The sequence below is a fragment of the Lemur catta genome, chromosome 2 (assembly GCF_020740605.2).
Source record: "Lemur catta isolate mLemCat1 chromosome 2, mLemCat1.pri, whole genome shotgun sequence".
Lineage (NCBI taxonomy): Eukaryota > Metazoa > Chordata > Mammalia > Primates > Lemuridae > Lemur > Lemur catta.
Genome location: NC_059129.1, coordinates 125,168,055 through 125,189,318, shown reverse-complemented (window position 1 = coordinate 125,189,318; position 21,264 = coordinate 125,168,055). Strand labels below are relative to the sequence as shown.

Here is a 21,264-nt window from a genome sequence, read left to right as displayed (position 1 = left end):
TAAGTAAACACCCTTCCTAATAATAGGTACTCAGTATAATTGTTCCCCACTTTCTAGTAGATGTGAATCTCCATTACAAGTGTTCCCATGTTACTAAAGCTAATGAGTCACAGAGTTGTAGGGACTTGTCTTACAAGTTAGTAGAACAATAGAATTTACAGTGGCTGGCTAGGCAGTGTTGTGCGTATAGCTAGACCAAACTGTCCAGATTTATAAACCATCAAAAAAGATAGTTAAGGCCGGGCGCTGTGGCTCACGCCTGTAATCCTAGCCCTCTGGGAGGCCGAGGCGGGTGGATCGCTCGAGGTCAGGAGTTCGAGACCAGCCTGAGTGAGACCCTGTCTCTACTAAAAATAGAAATAAAAATTATCTGGACAACTAAAAATATATATAGAAAAAATTAGCCGGGCATGTTGGCACATGCCTGTAGTCCCAGCTACCTGGGAGGCTGAGGCAGTAGGATCGCTTCAGCCCAGGAGTTTGAGGTTGCTGTGAGTTAGGCTGACGCCACGGCACTCACTCTAGCCCGGGCAACAAAGCAAGACTCTGTCTCAAAAAAAAAAAAAAAAAAGCGTGTCCACTGACCCAGTCCCACTTAAACTGAAGAATTTTTATAAAAATGAAAGCAGTAGAGCTACTTTCTCATGTTTAACCTGATAATGACCCGGAAGAGAGAATCCTACTTTCTATTGCACTTGATTATGTTAAAATTATTCATAAAATTTCATTTTGGAGAGAATGTCAGTTTAGTGGGATGAGCCCATCTCAGTGTATGTATAGTTTCAATATATTCCTTATTCTGTTTTTTGAGTTCTTAGGTTTTGTGATGCAGCTTATGAATTCAAGCTCATACATTTATTGGGCATCTGCTTTATTTTGGTCTTTTCTCACCTCAAATAAGAAGCAGCTTCCATGTGCCTCTATTGTTCTTAGCATTCCCTGTACCCTTGCATTCTGAGCATACAGGAATAGAGAACCTTCCTGTACTCTTTCGTTGTCACTATGTGGAAGATAAAACATGATTTGGATAGGATTTCTTGAGAGTACTCACCCTGAGGAAGCTGACATTATCCTGGCAAAAGTACCATGTACAGCATGTCATGGTGGCAAAAAGAAAGGCATACATTTCAATTGTAATTCTGCCCCTTCTTGGGCACTCTGGCCTTAGCCAAGTTACTTGGCTAGTCTTCTGATTGTCTTTCTTCCTCTGTAAAATGATAATACCAGTTCTACTCCATTATTTTTAAGGATTAAATGGGAACACCTTGAGTATTTAGCACTATGTTTAACATTGTGTATGCTCAATAAGTGTTAATTCTCTCCCCACCCCTCCAATTTGTATATCCAGAAGTAAAAAATGATGCTCATATATTAGGTTGTTAAATAAGAAATGTCTGATTTCAAATCAAAAGTTTATTATATCTCGAACAAGAAGCAGTACAATTAATCAAAGTATGTACCTAAACCGTGGACACAGTTTTGCTATCTTAATTGTAGCTTGTTTATCCCAGCAGCAAAGTAGCCTGAAGACCAAGTGGCAATGAAATTGTGAAAGGCCTTTTCCACAGCTTGTTGAGAATTGAATATTTTTCCTTGCAAGAAGTGTTCCAAAGCCTGGAAGAAGTGGGAGTCAGTTGGTGCAAGGTCTGGTGAACATAGTGGATGACAGAGAGTTCCCAAGTCCAGCCTCTGTAGTTTGAGCAACATTGTTTGTGCGACATGTGGTTGAGCGTTGTCTTGTAAGAGGCTTGTCCTGTCTCTATTGACCAATCTTGGCTGCTTAATCGCAAGCATCCTCACCATTTTGTCCAGTTGGTTGCAGTAGACATCTGCTATAATCGATTGACCAGGTTTCATGAAGCTGTAGTGGATAATACCAGCGCTGGACCACTAAACAGACACCATTAGTTTTTTTTGATGAATATTCGACTTTGGACTGTGTTTTGGCACTTCATCTTTATCCAACTATTGTGCCAAATGCTTGCGATTGTCAAAAATAATCCATTTTTCATCACACGTAACAACGGTGTAGAAATGGTTTGTCTTTATGTCGTGACAGCAAAGAAAGGCAAGCTTCAAAATGCTTTGTTTTGTGATGCTTGTTTAATTGATGCAGTACCCATCTATCCAGCTTCTTTACCTTGCCAACTTGTTCCAAATGGTCCAATGTTGGAATAGTAACGTCAAACCTTGCTGCTAATCCATGCATAGGTTGAGATGGATGCGCTTCCACTACAGCCTTCAGCTCATCATTATCCACTTTGGTCTTACGTCACCCACACGGCTCGTTTTCAAGGGTAAAATCACCAGAACAGAACTTCTCAAACCATTTGAAGTACGTACTATGTACCCATTAGCCACGTCCTTCGAAACACTTCGTTGATATTTTAAGCTGTCTGTGCTTCATTGGTTACACAATGAAACTCATATTAAAAAATAACATGAATTTTTGACTTAACCATGGTTTCACAAAAATTGCTCTAAAAATTTTTTTGGAAGGTAATCACAAGCCAAACTTCATGTGAAAGAATGAGGATGTACCTTCACAATAAACATAAAACAAGAAGCGTCAAAGTGATATGTCAGAGATATATCAACTGTCAAACTTAGTACTTAGGGAAATTGGACATTTCATACTTAATGACCTAATACTTTGCTCATTGGAGAGTTCTTTGAGTCCTTATTAAAGAACTGTTTATTCTTGTTTATTAGTTTTAAAAACTTGTTTCTGTTTTCTAAGCCTATGGCATACAAGGCAGAAGGGCAACAACTAGAGACTGCTGACAGAGCAAAAAATGAGAGCTTGGCAACAAGAGAAAAGCCACAAATTATTACAAAGACTGAAACAAAAACTCTGTTAATAGCATTATTCCATTATGTGAAAAAAAAAATTTCACTTTTTCGTAAAGGCCCTGAATACATAATTGCACCGTACGTAGTACAATGTACAAATTTATTTCTAAAATCTGCATTGTCAAAAATATAAATCTGTGTTTAGTATACCTTTTAAAGGCTTGTACTTTTGGTTTTCATCAACATAATTTCTGCTCATGATTTTTAAAAATCAAATAGTATGCAAGGGTTTATAATAAAAAGCAAGTTTCTTCTCCTTCCCTCTTTCCTGTAATTCTTAGTGTTGTTTCCTGTAGAAACCCACCCTGAACTTATTAAACTCTTTCTTCAATGATTACTTCCGTATCTCTTTTTTAAAACCCCACTTAATGTTGGTTTATCAATTTTAGACATTATCCTACTATAGTAACTGAGGATTTCATTCAAATTGCTTCTCTCTATTCCTCTCTCCTCCCAAATTTTGTTATTTTTAGGTTCTCTATTACCTTTAAAACTTTATTTGTTTTTTGTCCTGTTAACTCTTTTCTTGAGAATAAAATAAGCCAATGCCTTTTCTCGTCACATTTTTTTATCCTTCTACCTCTCAAATTGTTAGCTATACTTTTACACATTTAATATTCATAATATTTTCATATTCTGTAACCATAATTCTTAACTGTCTAATGTGTTTTGAGTTTAGGTTAAACTCAAAAGTTGGGGTGAGGAGGAGAGTGGGGGCCTAAAAAATAAAAAATAAATCTAAAAGTTGAAGATGAACAAAAAAGCACTTGCATTATGACTATAAGTATTTTACTGCGTATCCAAGTATTCAGTATTGTGCTTTGATTACAGCATTCCTCCCTCGAGCTTCTCAACTATCTTTCCTTTTTTCTCATACTGTTTGCCTTCATAGCCCTTGACTTCTCCTTCCTCTCTCTTTTTCCTGAAAACTTCTTCCTGGAGACTTATGTCATTTTACTCTAATCTTGACTGGTTGCTCTAGGCCAGCTGCATAGCTGACTTCCTTCAGCTTTATTTCTCTGCTTTCCTGGAGTGTATCTACTTCTTGCTGGTTGCTCTGTCATTAGATTCTGCTGAGTGACATCCTTAAATACTTTCCCAAGAGTGAGTTCCCTGACTATTTAAAAATTTCTGCATGTATGAAAGTGTTCATTCTTTCCATCATCTGGATGATAGTTTGGATACAGAATTCTGGGTTGAAAAGATTTTTTTCTCAGAACCTGTGTATGTTGCTTTATTATTTTCTGATATTCAGTGTTGCTAGATAAGAAGTCTGGTTCCAGTTTAGTTAATACATTTTAAGTGATTACTACTTCTTCACCTTCCTTTCTCCCACTCCAATCTATTCTGGGTGCTTTTACAATCTTTGTTTTATCTTTGCTGTTCTGAAGTTCCACAGTAATGTGTTTAGGATTTTTTTTTCCCTATTGTGTCAAGGACTCAGTAGATCTTCACAATCTGAAAACTTGTGTCCTTTAGCTTTGGGCAAAATCTCTTCTTAGTTTAATTATTTACTCTGCTATTTTCCCTGTATTCTTAGTAGACGTCTTTTAAAAAAAAAATATGAACAAATGAATGAATGAATTGATTGATTGATTGACAGATAACAGGGTCTTGCTCTGTTGCCCAGGCTGGAGTGCAGTGGTGCAATCATTGCTCACTGCAACCTCAAACTCCTGGGCTCAAGCCATCCTCCTGCTTCAGCCTCAGAGTAGCTGGGACTACAGGTGAGCACCCCCATGCCTTGCTAATTTTTTTAAAAGTTTTTTTGTAGAGACAAGGTCTCCCTGTGTTGTCCTGGCTGGGTGAATTCCTGGCCTCAAATAATCCTCCCACTTCAGCCTCCCAAAGTGCTGGGATGCACCTGGCCTGTTGAACTCATTTTAATAAGAATTGGTCCTCGCAGATTAATCCTGTTTCTTTTCTCTTAGTTTTTCCAATTCGTTTTTACTATTCCTATTTCTTACGTTTTTCCAATTCGTTTTTACTATTCCTATTTCTGGAGAGATTTTTCTCTGTTTTGTCTTCCAGTATTTCTATTAAACTTTGTATATTTTAAGACATCTTGTTCTTTGATTGTTATTAAATATTTTTCCATAGTATCCTATTCCTGTTTTATGAATGGAATATTGTTTTAAATCTGTCAGAGGATACTCAGTAGAGTATTTTTAAGTGTTCTTTGTTCCCTGAACTATCTCTTTTCCTCGTTTTTTTTTTCTGTTTGTAAATTTGGCAGTTTGCTTTCACTTTATAGGCTTTCCTCAGTTGTGTATTGATCTTTGGTAACCTGTTCATATTTAACACATTGACTGCCACACCACAAAAAAATTTTTTCCCTGGGGCCACAGTTTCTTATTAAAACAAAATGATCCTTTCTAATTTGTTACTTGTTATTGTTTTCTGTGCATGAGTTATATGCAGCTCAATCCACGTTTTTAGAATTAAATTGTCAATATTAATTGTAACAATAAGAACAGCAACAAGATTTTCACAAACCAACTGCAGGGTTTTCCTTCATGAGGCCCCGGGCTCAAAACTATCATGAGTTAAATACAACTCACATGGCAGTTAATGTGTTAAGGAGATGAGGCAGTAGAAAAACTTCCTCTGTGTACTTGGGTATAGCTTCTCAGCTTTTTGAGGAGGGGTAGGTTCGGGTGCCAACTCTTATTGGGAGTAATAAATGCTGGAAAGAGACCTTTCACTGGGGCAACAAGCCCTATCTGCACCAGCTGTGCTAGTGTTTCTCTAACATTTCATTCTTTAGAGATATACCTTGCAGTGTGTGTTTGCCTTTGCGTGGAGGGTAGAGTCTGGTTACTGGTATCTGTGAGCAACAGCAGAGATGGGAATCTTCATCTTCTATCTTAGTCCCATCCTTGGTCATACCTAGCATTTCTGGGTGAGTCTGAATTTTGCTGGACAAACTGATTCTTCTCCATGGGTATTCATGGCACTCGTTTCTTCCACCATACTTCATTAGTCAGTACTCCGTCTGTTTTCTGATTGATAAAATTTGTTGAAATTTTCTGTCAGCTGACTTCCCCTTTATTGTTGTGGGTTATTCCCTTACTGTCATTTTAATAAGATTCCTGAAGGGAGAGGAGGTAAATTCCTGTGCTCAATGTATTGTCTGAAAACAGAAGTTTCAAATAGTTAGGAAGACATGGGAGTACCCTATAAAGAAGCCTTTCCATCAAAAAATTATAACAACACTTGTATTAGTACTTAATACATTGACTGCCACACTAGAAAAAAATTTTTTTCCTTGGGGCTATGGTGTTTTATTGTGAAAATAGAATAAAAACTTCAAAAACAAAATGATCCTTTCTAATTTAATGAAAAATTTGTTATTTTTTTATTGTTTTCTGTACATGACTTATATGCTTCCAAGGTAAAGAGACATGTGAGTTATATATGCTTCACGAGGCCCTAGGCTCAAAACTAGTATGAATTAAATACAACTGATGTGGCAGTTAAATGTGTTAAAGGTATTAACTCTTGCCTCTAGAGAAAACGTGGTTTTCAAGAATGGCTTAGTCTCTGAAGTCCCTAACTATAAAGTCCATATAAGGTCCACTGTGATCAGGATAGTAAGTGGAAAGTAATAATGGTATTTATGGGCCAGACACGCTGAAGTGCTTTAGTGAATACAGTCTCATTGTATCCTCACAGCAGTTGAATGAGGTAGTATACTATTTTCCTCAGTTTACATATGAGGACACTCAGACTCAGTAAAGTTATATAATTGCTCAAGTTCTGTACGAATGATGTAAACAGTGATTTCCCTAGCCACATTGATCTGTGCTGGTATTAAAGTGAACTATAATCTAGTTTATCTTTTCTCCTAGAAGTTAGTGACTTTTTGGTAAAAGTTGTGGAATAGAACATTTAGAAAAGGATTCGATACTGACTTATCTAGGGCTGATAGATTTTTGTAAAGCCAATAAAGTTAATGAAAATGTCGACCTCCCTCTCTTGTCTCAGACCGCACATCCAGGATTCTGTGCTGGTCAGTAAGATGTTATAGTCACTCAATTTTTAGTACTTGACTGTGTTATATTTTAAAACATATTCCACTTACAGAAATTTGTTCTTTGGTTGTACAAATGCACAAAAATGTGCACAAAAATGTTTATGGTATTATTTGTAATAGAAAACTGGAAAAACCTAACCATTAGTAGGAGATTGGTTAATTTGTGATAGTTACACATTCATCTATACAATGCAATAGCTTGTAAAAAATGAGAGGCCTATGTATGCTGATAAAAGATCTGAGTAATATTGTATGAAAAAATCATATACAATATGACCTTATTTGTATAAAATGTGTGTATTATGTGTGCTTTTGTGTTTGTATACATGTAGGAAAAAGTTGGAAGAACATATGAAAGGAATTGTTACTTTTTTTAAGTTTACCAACATATCTTTATTAAAAGTTGCTTTCAGATTTATATTGTATAGCTAGTAGAATACCTTGGAATTAAAAGGTTACCTGTCTTACATAACTTTTTTTTTTAATTTTATTTTTTAAATTGACAATAATTGTACATATTCATGGGGTACATAGTAATGTATAGGGTAATCAGCATATCCATCATCTCAAACATTTAACATTTCTTTGTGTTGGGAACATTGTAGTGATCATACAGCAATATAGAACACTAGAACTTATTCCTCTTATCTAGCTATAGTTTTATATCTTTTAACAAATCTCTCCCTATCCCTCCCTTCTGCCCCCACCTTCCCCAGCCTTTAGTATTAAATATCTTTTCTACTTTCTACTTCTGCGAGATCAACTATTTTTTGTAGCTTCCACATGTAAGAACACACAGTGTTGTAACTATCTGTTCCTGGCTTATGTCACTTAACATAATGTCCTCCTGTTCATCCATGTTGCTTTGAATGACAGGATTTCATTCTTTTTTATGGCGGAATAGTATTCCATGATGTATATATAGCACATTTGCTTTGTCCGCTCATCTGTTGTTGAACACCTAGGTTGATTCCATTTCTTGGCTATTGTGGATAGTGGTGCAATAAACATGGGGATGCAGATGTTTCTCTGATATAATGATTTCCTTTCCTTTGGATAAATTCTCAGTAGTGGGATTGCTGGATCATACAGTAGTTCTATTTGTAGCTTTTTGAGGCGCCTCCATACTGCTCTCCATAGTGGCCGTACTATTATATTAAATAGTTTGCATTCCCACCATTGTATGAGTTCCTCTTTCTCTGCATCCTTGCCAGCAGAATTTTTGTTTGTTTTGTTTTGTTTTGTTTGTTTATCTGATAATAGCCATCCTAACTGGGGTGAGATGATACTTCATTGTGGTTTTGATTTGCATTTCCCTGAGGATTAATGATGTTGAACATTTTTTCATATATTTGTTGGTCATTTGTATGTCTTTTAAGAAATGTTTGTTCAGATCATTTGCCCATTTTTTTTTAATCAGATTTTTTTTTTTTTTCCTGTTGAGGTGTTTCAACTCCTTGTATATTCTGGATATTAATCCCCTGTCAGATGAGTAGTTTGAACATGTTTTCTCCTATCCTACAGGTTGTCTTTTCACTCTGTTGATTGTTTCCTTTGCTGTGCAGAAGCTTTTTAGTTTCATATAGTCCCATTTGTTTATTTTGGCTTTTGTTGCCAGTGCTTTTGAGGTCTTTTTCATAAAAATCTTTTCTCAGCCTAATGTCCTGAAGTTTTTTCTCTATGTTTTCTTTTAATATTTTTTTTGTTTGTTTGTTTCAGGTCTTATATTTGGGTCTTTTATCCATTTTGAATTGATTTTTGTATAGAGTGAGAGGTGGGGGGTCCATTTTCATTCTTCTGCATGTGGATATCCAGTTTTCCCAACACCATTTATTGAAGAGACTGTCCTTTCCCCAGTAGTTGTTCTTTGGAACCTTTGTCAAAAATCAGTTGGCCGAAGATATGTGGATTAATTCCTGGGTTCTTTATTCCGTTCCATTGGTCTGTGTGTCTGTTTTTATGCCAGTATTATGCTGTGTTGGTTACTATAGCTTTTTAGTATATTTTGAGGTCTGGTAGTGTGATACCCCCAGCTTTGTTCGTTTTGCTCAGGATTGCTTTGGCTTGGTTCTGTACAAATTTTAGGATTTTTTTCTTATTTCTGTGAAGAATAAGAATATCTTTGGTATTTTGATAGGAATCGCATTTAATCTGTAGATTGTTTTGGGCAGTGTTATCATTTAAACAACATTAATTCACCTGATCCGTGAGAGTGGGATGTTTTTCCATTTGTTTGTATCCTCTTTAGTTTTTTTCATCAGTGTTTTGTAGTTTTCCTTGTAGAGGTTTTTCACCTCCTTGGTTAAATTTATTCCTGTTTTTTTTCTTTTGGTAGTAATGTAAAAGGGATTGCCTTTTTGATTTCTTCTTTAGCTAGTTTGCTATTTGTGTATAGAAATGCTACTGATTTTTGTATGTTGATTTTGTATCCTACAACTTTACTGAATTTATTTATCAGATATGAGAGGTTTTTTTGGGTAGAGTTTTGTGAGGTTTTTCTATATATAAGAGAATGTCGTCTGCAAACAGGGACAGTATGACTTCCTCCTTTCCAATTTTGATGCTTTATATTTCTTTCTCTTGCCTGATTGCTCTGTCTGGGAGAAATTGTTAGTTCTGATGGGAACTATAGGCCTAGGCCCTTTTAATTCTATACCCTTACTTTACTATGAGCATGCCCAGTCTCAGACTTTTATATTTTAATATTAATCATAAACATTCTAGAAGAAAACATTTATAAAGGCCTTTCTAAGTATGGCAAACCCATTCTTACCCCATAAAGGGATAAAAATGATAAATTTGTGTAAAAATTGTAAAATTCTGTACCACCAAAATAGCCTTTTTGAAAAACAAATAAACTGAGAAAAACAGCATGTACAATATGATTGGCTTCTGCCTGAGTGGTCAGCTTCACTTGTTGCTGCTCCATTCCCCTCCTCTCCAGCCCCTCCCCACACACTTACACACATAGTAGGTTCAATGTCTGATACATAATTGGTGCTTAGTAAATAGTCATTGAAAAAATGAATTAATTCTACATGGCAGTTTACAGATCACTATCTATAATACAGTAACACTTCTTAAAATGAATAAAGAAGACTAGCAACCCATTTTAAAGTTGATAAAGGACAAGTTGGATAATTCATAGGAAAAGAAGTGCAGGCTGGGCGTGGTGGCTCATGCCTGTAATCCTAGCACTCTGGGAAGCTGAGGTAGGAAGTTTAAGACCAGCTTGAGCACAAGCTGAGCAAGAGCAAGACCCCGTATCTACTAAAAATAGAAAAATTAGCCAGGTATGGTGGTGCGAGCCTGTAATCCCAGCTACTCAGGAGGCTGAGGCAGGAGGATGGCTTGAGCCCAGGATTTTGATGTTGCAGTGAGCTATGATGACACCACTGCACTCGGGGTGACAGAGTGAGACTCTGGGGGAAAAAATGCACATGGCTCACAAACATAAAACTTTTCATAAACACTAATTAAAACAGCAGTGAGATTCTATCTCCCTTCTTGAACATTACCTCCTCATTTCTAACCATTCCCTGGGTATCTCCCCTGAGAGTCCACGAACTACATACTGTGGTCTCCTTTCAGATCTTCCTTTTATCTAGCAAATGCCTGGCATGTATTAGATGATTTGTTTTGTAAACAAAGCCATCTAAGCTGTGTAATAATCCCCTAGAAGTGTCAGGTGGGCAGAAAAGAGTGGTGGGTAAGACCAATAATCACAATTAAAATGCCTGCAAGGCAGTGTAGACTTCCTTAGTTAACTCCTTTTCCTCATAGTTCCCTTAATGGTGTTAACCTGCCTCTTTATCCTCTTTGCCCTTTTAAATTTTCTCCAAAAGCACATGCCCCTTAGTGGCAGGAACAGGAATTTCTTCCAGAGCTGATCAGTCAGCAAAAATGAATCTTCTTTTTTTATGTATGTAAACAATGGTATTATTGTTGTGATACATTGTTTAACCACTGACAGGTGCTGGGTGTTTTTGCAGTTCTGTAAATACTTTTCTTCAGACTTAGTACCATAGCATCTCGGGTATCTTATCTTCCTTTGAGTGTTTTGGGGAAAGGAAAATAAACTACATCTACTCCCTCTCCACAAGAATTTGTATTATTTGAGAAGATGCAGCAAGGATACTTAGTGCTTATTTTATTTTAAGATCAATTAATAATGTCTTTATAGTAGAAATCCACTCCAGCTTTTGGATTTATAATTTAATCTTGTAACCTGAAATCCTCTTTTACAAGTCTGGTGTTTTCTTGTAGTAGCCAGCCTAGAAATATGTGTTGAATAACTAGAATGATCAATCCAGATCCTTTAATACTTTTATGCTTCCAAAAGAAAGGACAGACAAAATTTTTTGTTACTGCTTTAAAGAAAAGTAGTGTAACCACATTAACTACAATTTGGAAAATAAGAGGAAAAAACCCCACTCTCAACCTCAGCTAACAAAATTGCTGGTAGGTTTTTAATGTAGTTTCCACATTTGTATTTATGTGGTTAAAACTATATATCTTTCCTTCCTCCCCCCCCCACTTAACATGTCCTTATCATTTTCTCATGTTGTATCATTTTATGACTATTACTTTAAATGGCTGCATGATAGTCTGTTCGTCACATGGCCTTGTAGGCACAGTGCTTATGAAGAAGAGTGGATGTTGTTTCTGAAAAAATGTGGCTCTTAACAAGAAACAATTATTCTAATGGATCTCACCACATGGATTTTGAGAAAAAGAATGATAACCTTATTGTAAAGTCAATGACTTTTTGTTTTCAAACATATGAACCTGAAACTTGAGGAAGTTGGTTGTCAGTTGAGAATAATATGCCCTATATTAGGTACATACTTTAGAGAAGTTACAAATAAGTTGGATTGTTGCATATTTTTGAACAGAATTTTTGTCATAAATCTTAACGTTGTGTTCTTTTATAGATCATGGAGCTTTGCGGTGCAACAAGACTTGGTTATTTTGGAAGAAGTCAGTTCTACATTGCTTTGAAACTTGTAGCTGTTGCCCAGTCTGGTTTCCCTTTAAGAGTGGAAAGTATAAATACAGGTAAATATGGAATACACTAGTAGCTGAAATGAAAATGGGCTTCTGTTACAAATGAAGTAAAGTCAAGAAAACTCGAGTCTTTCTGATACAACAGCGGCATGTGTGACCTTGAGTGAAATGTCTTGACTTTATTCTGACTACCTTGTATTTCTCATTTGAGAAGATTAGAAAAGTATGTCTGTTTTATATCCATTATGGTATACAATGTGGACTTCATGCATACTATTCAAAATGGCAATTTTTCAGAATTAATTTACTAAAAATTGCTGAGAAGAAATTTAGGTGTATAATTTTATTAAGATAAATGATGAATTGTAGTGACTGTCTTCATACATAGCTTCCTTGTTTTCTTTTCTAATAAAATACTATACTTTGTGGTTTTTTTGTTTGGGAAGCCTGTGGAGGCTCCATTTGAAATTAGAAACGTATCAGTTAACCAAACTTTCTGATTGATAGAGATAATATTAAAATATTGGCAGACCAAAACCTAGTCACAATCTGACCACCTTACAAATGTCACCTCAGATAATTCATTTTTCAATTATTTGGAGGCTTGTTAATGTGGAGGAAGATAGAAATTCTATCAAGATAGGCACTTAAATGCCGAGGGTTCTGAAGTTTGTGTAAAGAAGAGGGGTAAGACAGAATCGAGGTTTTCTATAATCTGTAAATTACAGAAAAATGTCTGTAAATACCAATTTTTATAAATAGTTTAAAGTACCAGCTCAGTTTACTGGTCGCCCAGAAGTTTTCATTGTGGATCTCTGGTTTGCCATACATCATTCTTCTAGTGTTGACAGTTTACATTCTTTTGAGGTAATTTTGAATTCTTTTACATATATACTGAATAAGCTTAATAGTTTGCCTCCTTTGTATGGAGGTTCTAGAGAGAGACAAAGGTAATCATATATGAATGAAAGTATGCTTTCCTCTGAAAATAATCCTGCAACTGTATTGTTCTAATCTGAAAGTATGACTTATGATTTACCTGCGGAGAAGTTCTTAGTCTTTCATTTTTCTTCTCTGTTTAAAATTGAATGTAGAGTATCTGGTTGTAGGAGAATCATAAGCCAGACTATAGTGGGCAGATAGAATACTGTGTACCATGTCCTTGGTAGGTGAATAGTAAGATATTTTTAGGAATTTTCACCATGAAAATATCTAAGTCTAGTCTCAAACTTAGTGACATATTCCGTGTTTTAGAGACTCAGTATAAGTAGAAGCAGCCTAGGCCTTGGGGTCTGACTGACCTAGGTTCAGATTCTATCTGTCAGTTACTACTAGTGTGACCTTGGCATCTCAGAGCCTTCATTCCCTTATCTGTAAATAGGGGCTTTGTAGGATTGCTGTGGTTATGAGATGAAATAAACATAAAATGTTAAGAGCAGGACCAGACATGCGGTAGACATTTAATATAGTTATCGTCATCACCCTTTAGAAGCACAATTTGGTTTTACTACTACTTTCTAGTAATAGTCTCCCTAAACTATCTAAGGGAGATGATGGTCCAAATTTTGCTTTGATTGACATTTTGTATCTGTTGTTTCTGTATCAGTTTTTGTGTTTTTAATGTGTACTTTTTTATTTTAAAATAATAATAATTTTTGTGGTTAACAGTAAAAGACCTTCCTCTGCCAAGGTTTGTTGCTTCAAAGAATGAACAGGAATCTCGCCATGCAGCCTCATATTCTTCAGATTCTGAGAATCAAGGGTCTTATTCTGGTGTAATTCCCCCGCCACCAGGCAGGGGGCAAGTGAAAAAGGGATCCATAAGCCATGATACGGTTCAGCCTCGTACAACTGCAGATCCACAGGTAATCACATGCATGTAAATATCAGTTGGTGTCCTGTGTATATGCTTACACTAAAACATTTGTTGGTACCCTAATAATTAAAATGTCTCCTTAAAATTAATTTTTTTAAATAATAATATTCTTTCTAGGAACCTGCGTCCCCAGTGGTTTCACCACAGCAGTCCCCACCAACTTCTCCACACACGTGGAGGAAGCACAACCGTCATCCCAGTGGGGGGAATAGTGAGAGGCCTCTTGCAGGACCTGGACCTTTTTGGTCTCCCTTTGGTGAAGCACAATCAGGTATTTCAAGATTCTTTATAAGTAACAATTATTTAGATTTGTAAATTGAAGAAAACTTGATAAACATTCCTGTAAGAGTTGTCTCCAAGATAATTTTTAATTGTAAGTTAAATTTTAATAGAAGCAAAAGCCAACTATGAAAATTTATAAGTAGATATGTCACTTTGAAAAGTGGCAACTGTATTTACATAATTTATGATGCTTAGACAAAAGTTTATGGATACCAGATTCTCTGAAGGTAAAACGAACAATTACTTCCCAGAGTATTAGATACATATTATATAAATCTTAGTATTGACAAGGAGAGCACAAAATAATTAAAAAGATTTAAATGAAGTATAATTTTAAATTGAAAAGATTACATTTTAGAAATTATTTTATTTCTTCAAAGTTAGAGTTTGAAAGAAAACTTCCTGGTGACTTTATTTTTTTGTTCAAATGTGAGTAAGCATGTTTACTCATTCTTCTTTTAGGTGGTTCTGCTGGTGATGCAGTGTGGTCAGGGCATTCTCCACCTCCACCTCAAGAAAACTGGGTCAGTTTTGCAGATACTCCACCAACCAGTACTCTTTTAACCATGCATCCTGCTTCTGCCCAGGTGTGACATTTTATTGGTATTGCATTTTTATTTGCTTCATTCAGAGTATTGCTGCAGTCATTGTTTTTATATTTTGCTGTTGTAAATTTTATAAATGCAAGTTCTCTCTTTTATTTAAAAAGAAAAAAACAGAACTCTGCTCTGTGTCTTTTCAAGTCTGTTATCATTGGAATGTTTCAGCTGATTTTATTTCTGTTTCTAATTCCCCAGTGAAGTTTTGAAAGGTTTCTGCATCTGGGAATATATTTGCTTGGCTTTCTTAGCACATTTTCCATAACTTTTTGTTGCTAACATAATTGCTATCATTCTACACATTTATATAATCATTGTGCAAAAACATATCCAATAACCTGATTGTAACAAATATATGGTTTGCTGATGACTTCTTACATTTTAAATATCCACAAAAAGCAAGTTTTACTTTCAAAGATAAGTAACCTAGCAATCTTGGTCCATATAATCATATAGATAGATATTGTACTGAGGAAAAAATGTTTCATTACAGGACCAGACAACAGTACGAACTGTAGCATCAGCTACAACTGCCAATGAAATTCGTAGGCAATCCAGTAGTTATGATGATCCCTGGAAAATAACAGATGAACAAAGACAGTATTATGTAAATCAGTTTAAAACCATTCAGCCTGATCTAAACGGATTTATTCCAGGTGAGTTGTTAAAAACAGAAGTTTTTCAAGATGAGACAGGACAAAAATCTCAGTTTTTAATCTCAAAGACATTGTTTTATTGGTCATAGATTTTAATTATAAAGGATAATTAATTTTCAAATTACTTGTCTAAAAAGTTGATAATCACTGGGGGCCAAAATCATGACATACTCACATATTAAGGTTACCTTTTTCCCAGTGAAAACGTCTAAGACTCTTACATTCTGTTCTTAGATCTGTAAGTTCAGAATAACGTTAAACAACACTGTTTTAATATTTCAGGATCTGCAGCTAAAGAGTTTTTTACAAAATCAAAACTTCCTATTCTTGAACTTTCTCATATTTGGTAAGTGTGGTATATCATTAGTTGGGTAATGTGGGTTACTTCAAAGGAGTTTCTAGCAGGTAGATTGAAGAGCCTTAAAGATAAACTATTACACTAACCTCTTTGAAAATGTTCTCAAACAACTCAATATTGCCTTACAATAATAGCCAGCTTCTCTCTCGCTCTGGAAAAGAAATAAGTGATATAGGTACAGTAGTTCTTTCTAAAGTGCTAAAATGCTTTGAGCTATATCAGCTGCTGCTTGTTGCTAACATAATGCATGGAATAAAAGCTAGTTTGTCTGTGATTATGTTTATCCCATTTGGTTTTTATCAAGTTTAATAAGTTCTGTACCAAGCCAAAACTTTAGGACCAGTGCTTTGCTCCCATTTAAACAGAGACACAGGATAGCTGCTATATAGTTGGAACTGGCCATCAGAACACAAAGTATCATCACAAATTACTTTTAAAAAACAATTATCAGGTAAACATAAATGTTAATTCTACTTTATATCAATATATTTCTCTATATTCTAAATTATTTTATTAATACATTTTTAGTAACAGAGTACTGTAGTGGGAGGTAGGTAAATAAAGCCTAAAAGTGAAAATTCAAGAACTAGCAATATACGTGTGCTTTTTATACTTTAAGATAATAAATATAAACGTGGTTGCCTCTGTTTCTATGAAATGGTAGGGAGAGCAAGGCAAGGTGGCTATATTTTTGTGTCAAGCCTTGTAGTTCTAGTCAATGCTTTAAAATCCATACATGTTAAACTTTGATAATAAAAAAGCAAAATTTAAAAAAATTTCAATGACTTATTGCATACGCCTTACTTTAAACCCTGTTCCTAAAAATACACATGGGCTACAGATCATTTTTTGGTGACCTTAATTATTAGGGCTATTTTTTAGCATTTTATTGTGAGAATTTCAAGCACACAAGAATGTTTGAAGAACTGTACCATGAATACCCATGTGCCCACTACCACCTAGATTCTATAGTTAACATTTTGCTATATTTGCTTTGTTACTCATCTTTCTGCCTATGAGATTTCTGAAAATTACTGACTTTTTGCACTTTCTCAGGGAAAGTATTTCTCTCTCTTCTTTTTGAGAAATAAAGGGATCCAAAGCAGAATGATATTATATTGATGATAAGTTTGTCTTCTAGGGAACTGTCAGACTTTGATAAAGATGGTGCATTGACACTGGATGAGTTTTGTGCTGCTTTTCATCTGGTGGTTGCTAGGAAGAATGGCTATGACTTACCGGAAAAACTCCCTGAAAGCTTAATGCCCAAACTGATTGATTTGGAAGATTCAGCAGGTAAGACTGGGAGCTGTAGAGAGTTGGTTGCATGACTTGATAAACATGCTTGATTCAGAAAGCAAAATCAAGATAGATATTAACACTTAGCTTAATAGCTTAGACATTTCATCAAGGATACATAGGTTTGCCATCAGAATAAGATGTATGGGCTGAACTTGGATTTGTTTTTATTCAGCAACTTTTAAAAAATAGACAAAGAATATATGCCACTATTTCACCTTTACACTTGCGATGTGCTGAGATTTGAAGAGTATTTCACAATGTCTTGTTATTTTGCCACCTTTAATTTCATTTTCTATTGTCTAAAGTGGGTAAAATAACCTGTCTTCATTATAAATATTTTTGCATTTAATGCATCTTAACTTACTGAAGGAAAATAACCTGGCTCATCATTAGACCTTTGAAATCTTGAATGTTTTCCTTTAAAATGCCAGGTTCTCTCCTGTAGACTCTGAAGAAATCTGGAAATTTTGTCTTTCATTTTAGAGAATGCTATTTTGTTAACAAGAATGCTTATGTTCGTATTTACTGGTAGCTATCTTTAAAAGGAAAAAGGATATCAAGGGTAAAAATTAGTACATTTCTCTTAAATTCTGGGTGAATAAAAGGAAATCTAATGTTAAATTCTTAATGAGTCTAATTAAAAGCAAATCTTTAGTTTTCCTATCTAAATTCTCTGTTGGATAAGATAGTGGAAAGAATTTTATAGTTTTAAGAGGAGGTTAAGGCCAGGCACGGTGGCTCACGCCTGTAATCCTAGCACTCTGGGAGGCCATGGCAGGCGGATTGTTTGAGCTAAGGAGTTCGAGACCAGCCTGAGCAAGAGCGAGACCCCATCTCTACTAAAAATAGAAAGAAATGATCTGGACAGCTAAAAATATACGGAAAAACTTAGTCGGGCATGGTGGCACACGCCTGTAGTCCCAGCTACTTGGGAGGCTGAGGCAGAAGGATTGCTTGAGCCCAAGAGTTTGAGGTTGCTGTGAGCTGGGCTGACGCCACGGCACTCTAGCCTGTGCAACAGAGTGAGACTCTGTCTCAAAAAAAAAAAAAAAAAAAAAAAAGGAGGTTAAAACAATTTGTCTCTCAAAAGGGCATTTTTCTATCAGGCAGCATCTCTTTAACCCAGAAATGTATATAGTATGACTTTGTTGTCTAAATTATACAGAAGGAATCATATGCATGAAATGACTGTCACTAAAAGAACAGTGTCCTTGGAGTTAAGAATCTGAGTGTGCTTCTAGTTCTGCTAATTTTGCCTATGACCTTGGGCAAGTTCTAACCATTTACTCTATTTTTGCCTTATGTTTCTCCACCTGAAATGTGGATTTGATGCCATTCACATTTCAGGACCCAAATTGTACACTTGACTTTATATAAACCCATAGGTTGATTTTGAAAATTTAGCATTGATTTTAATTTTTTTAAGAATGCTTTTCTATGAGAATCCTAGCATTTTCCTGATCATTTTAGGCAGTTGTGAAGCATCAGTTAGCTTCTAACTTGAGTTGAAAGCTAAATATCTTTTTTAGGTCATTTTGCTTCACAGCACTTTGATTTACCTACTTAAGAAATAAAAACAACTTCTTTGTTTAGTTTATATGATAGGAGCCAAAAGAGAAGAGATTGTGGTAGCTTCACATTTTCCACATCATTGATTGAAAAATTGAGCCTTGTACCTATATGACTTCGGCCTTTGAAAACTGATAGCATAATAATATAAGAAAATAATTTAAATCAGTTTTAATCTGTTCTATGTCTTCTGTAAAGGTTTGTCCGATTCTGTCATCTGTTGCATTCAGATCGATGAATCTGGCTTTTGCATGTAGTTATTGGGTTTCTTTTTCCTTTATTTAATGTAAATAAAATCCAATTCTTTATAAATTTGATGTACTGTGTAAATTTTAAGGCTGATGGTTCAGAAGAATTTTTTTTCTGGGCATTTGTCTTTTGTCTAATTTTATACCTGTTAGATCTGTTTAACAAAGACTTCGATTTTTTTGCCTGGATATATCTGTGTACTATTTTTGTAACAATTAAAAGTTATCACAGAACTCTGGTAATTTTTTTCTCCTCCCAACGTAATGTATGGTTTTATGATCAAGTTTATTGTAAACATTTTGATCATACTGTATTAAATTCAAATCTACTTTACGTGTGTATAAATGATAAATTTTGAAATTCTGTTAATTGAGGGGAGGTACTATAATCTTTTTCTATTATAAACCTGAGATTCATGCGACATGAAGTCCTTTGAATATAGAAATTGTCCAGTGACACCGTGGGTCAGTCACTATTTGTAAAAATCATTATAAGTATTCGTGTTTTAAGAAGTTTACAGGCCGGGCGCTGTGGCTCACGCCTATAATCCTAGCCCTCTGGGAGGCCAAGGCGGGTGGATCGCTCGAGGTCAGGAGTTCGAGACCAGCCTGAGCGAGACCCTGTCTCTACTAAAAATAGAAATAAATTATCTGGACAACTGAAAATATATATAGAAAAAATTAGCCGGGCATGGTGGCGCATGCCTGTAGTCCCAACTACTCGGGAGGCTGAGGCAGTAGGATCGCTTAAGCCCAGGAGTTTGAGGTTGCTGTGAGCTAGGCTGACGCCACGGCACTCACTCTAGCCCGGGCAACAAAGTGAGACTCTGTCTCAAAAAAAAAAAAAAAAAAAAAAAAGTTTACAGTTAAGGGAAAAATAGTTTATTTGGGCTGGTATTAGAATTTATCATAAATAACTCCTCTGTGGATCCTTTCTGACTACAGGCAGAGGTGGTTTCTCTCTTTTCTGATCTTTCATAGCATCTTCTACATGGTATTTATTATGGATGTATTGCGCTAAATCCTGTTTATTTTTTCTCTTTGTACCACTACCCTTTAAACTCGCTGAAAAAAAGGAAATATATATTATTATAGTATCCTCAGTACCTACCACTTTGCCAGGCATGTACTGAATCACTCAGTAAATAATTATTGGATGAATTAATGCTCAATGTGTGCCATTTTCAAAGTAAGATATTTTTCTTGACATCTTGCTATCTTTGAAAATAAAGTGATTTGTTATCTTAAGTTTGTGATGTTGGGACATAGTAAATATTACCTCCACAAGTATTCTGTATTTACAGCTTAACTCTTAGAGGTAAATAGGTGGTAAACAGTGGTCACTTGCCTTACAGCTCCTTGGAATAACAAGCTAGGCTTCCTGTGGGCATGCAAATATGGGTGGGGTATATGTATTTTTTCCAAAATCATTTGAATGTGTTTACAGGATTATAGCAGATAAAATAGAACAACTAAGGATCATAGGTAGAAGTGCTTATGTAGACCATCAGCACTGAATTTAGCAGCTAAAATTAATAGAAAGGGAAACTTGGTTTTTGTTGTCTTACAAAAGAAAGCATACAAAAATTCATCTGCAGAAACAGCTTTCTGAAGCTGAATTCAAGAAAGAATGTTTATCTTTTAAGAATGTTTATCTTTAAAAAAAATTAAGATAACCTGCTAGCTTACTACAATAATGTCCAAAGAATCATCTTTGTAGCACAGTTGTAATTTTACATGTATTTTTGTGATTATTTAATACCTCTCTCTCAAACTAGACTAGAGGCTCCTAGGAAGGCAGGCACTGGATCAGTTTTGTTCATTATATCTCAGCACCCAGCACAGTACAAATTGAGTATGTAAGTAGATGTTCACATTTTTGAAATGATTAAATGTCTGAGGCAGTGGTTTTTAACTATTTTCTTTCTGCATATCACACTGCTCACGTGAGCTACTCAGCAGTATCTGTTTGAGATTCTGAAAGAGAAAAAGAGGTGTGCTCCCTGTCTCTTCCTTTATAATCACTGCATTTACCTAGTAGATTTGGGCATATGTTTCGTTGTTGTTTCTAGGGTACATAGCATAGATCTCCAGACTGTAAGCAGTACTTCCAACATTAATATTTTTAAAAGCCAGGGAAGAGAAGGCACATGGGACTTTCATGAATAGTTTACTAGAAATTCATGTAAATTCAGACTTGAGACTACCTTGATGCAAGTCAGTCCTTGTTAAGATATTCTCTTGTATTCCTCCAGGAATTTTTAGCATATATACAAAAGCCTACACACATAGATTATTGGTTTTTACACAAGTGCCATCATACTGTGCATCCTTGATTGTTTTTTTCTGTAAACGTTGGACATCTTTGCACTTCGTCACATATCCAGCTGTCACATTCTTTATCATCCAAGGTATTCCGTACTGTGATGTACCTTAATTTAACCAGTTTCTTATTGATTATTTTGGGGTTGTTTCCTG

The 21,264-nt window shown here is 35.4% G+C and overlaps 1 protein-coding gene across 4 annotated transcripts in view; it reads left to right on the top strand.

Moving 5' to 3' along the window:
• Positions 1-21,264, top strand: part of REPS1 (RALBP1 associated Eps domain containing 1) — a 75,060-nt gene that overhangs the window by 26,765 nt on the left and 27,031 nt on the right. For all 4 annotated transcript variants that reach the window (XM_045544462.1, XM_045544461.1, XM_045544460.1 and 1 more), the window contains exons 2-8: positions 11,824-11,947; positions 13,565-13,761; positions 13,890-14,043; positions 14,517-14,641; positions 15,147-15,309; positions 15,592-15,655; positions 16,809-16,963. In XM_045544462.1, coding sequence (XP_045400418.1) covers positions 11,824-11,947; positions 13,565-13,761; positions 13,890-14,043; positions 14,517-14,641; positions 15,147-15,309; positions 15,592-15,655; positions 16,809-16,963 — 982 coding nt within the window. The remainder of the gene's footprint in view (positions 1-11,823; positions 11,948-13,564; positions 13,762-13,889; positions 14,044-14,516; positions 14,642-15,146; positions 15,310-15,591; positions 15,656-16,808; positions 16,964-21,264) is intronic.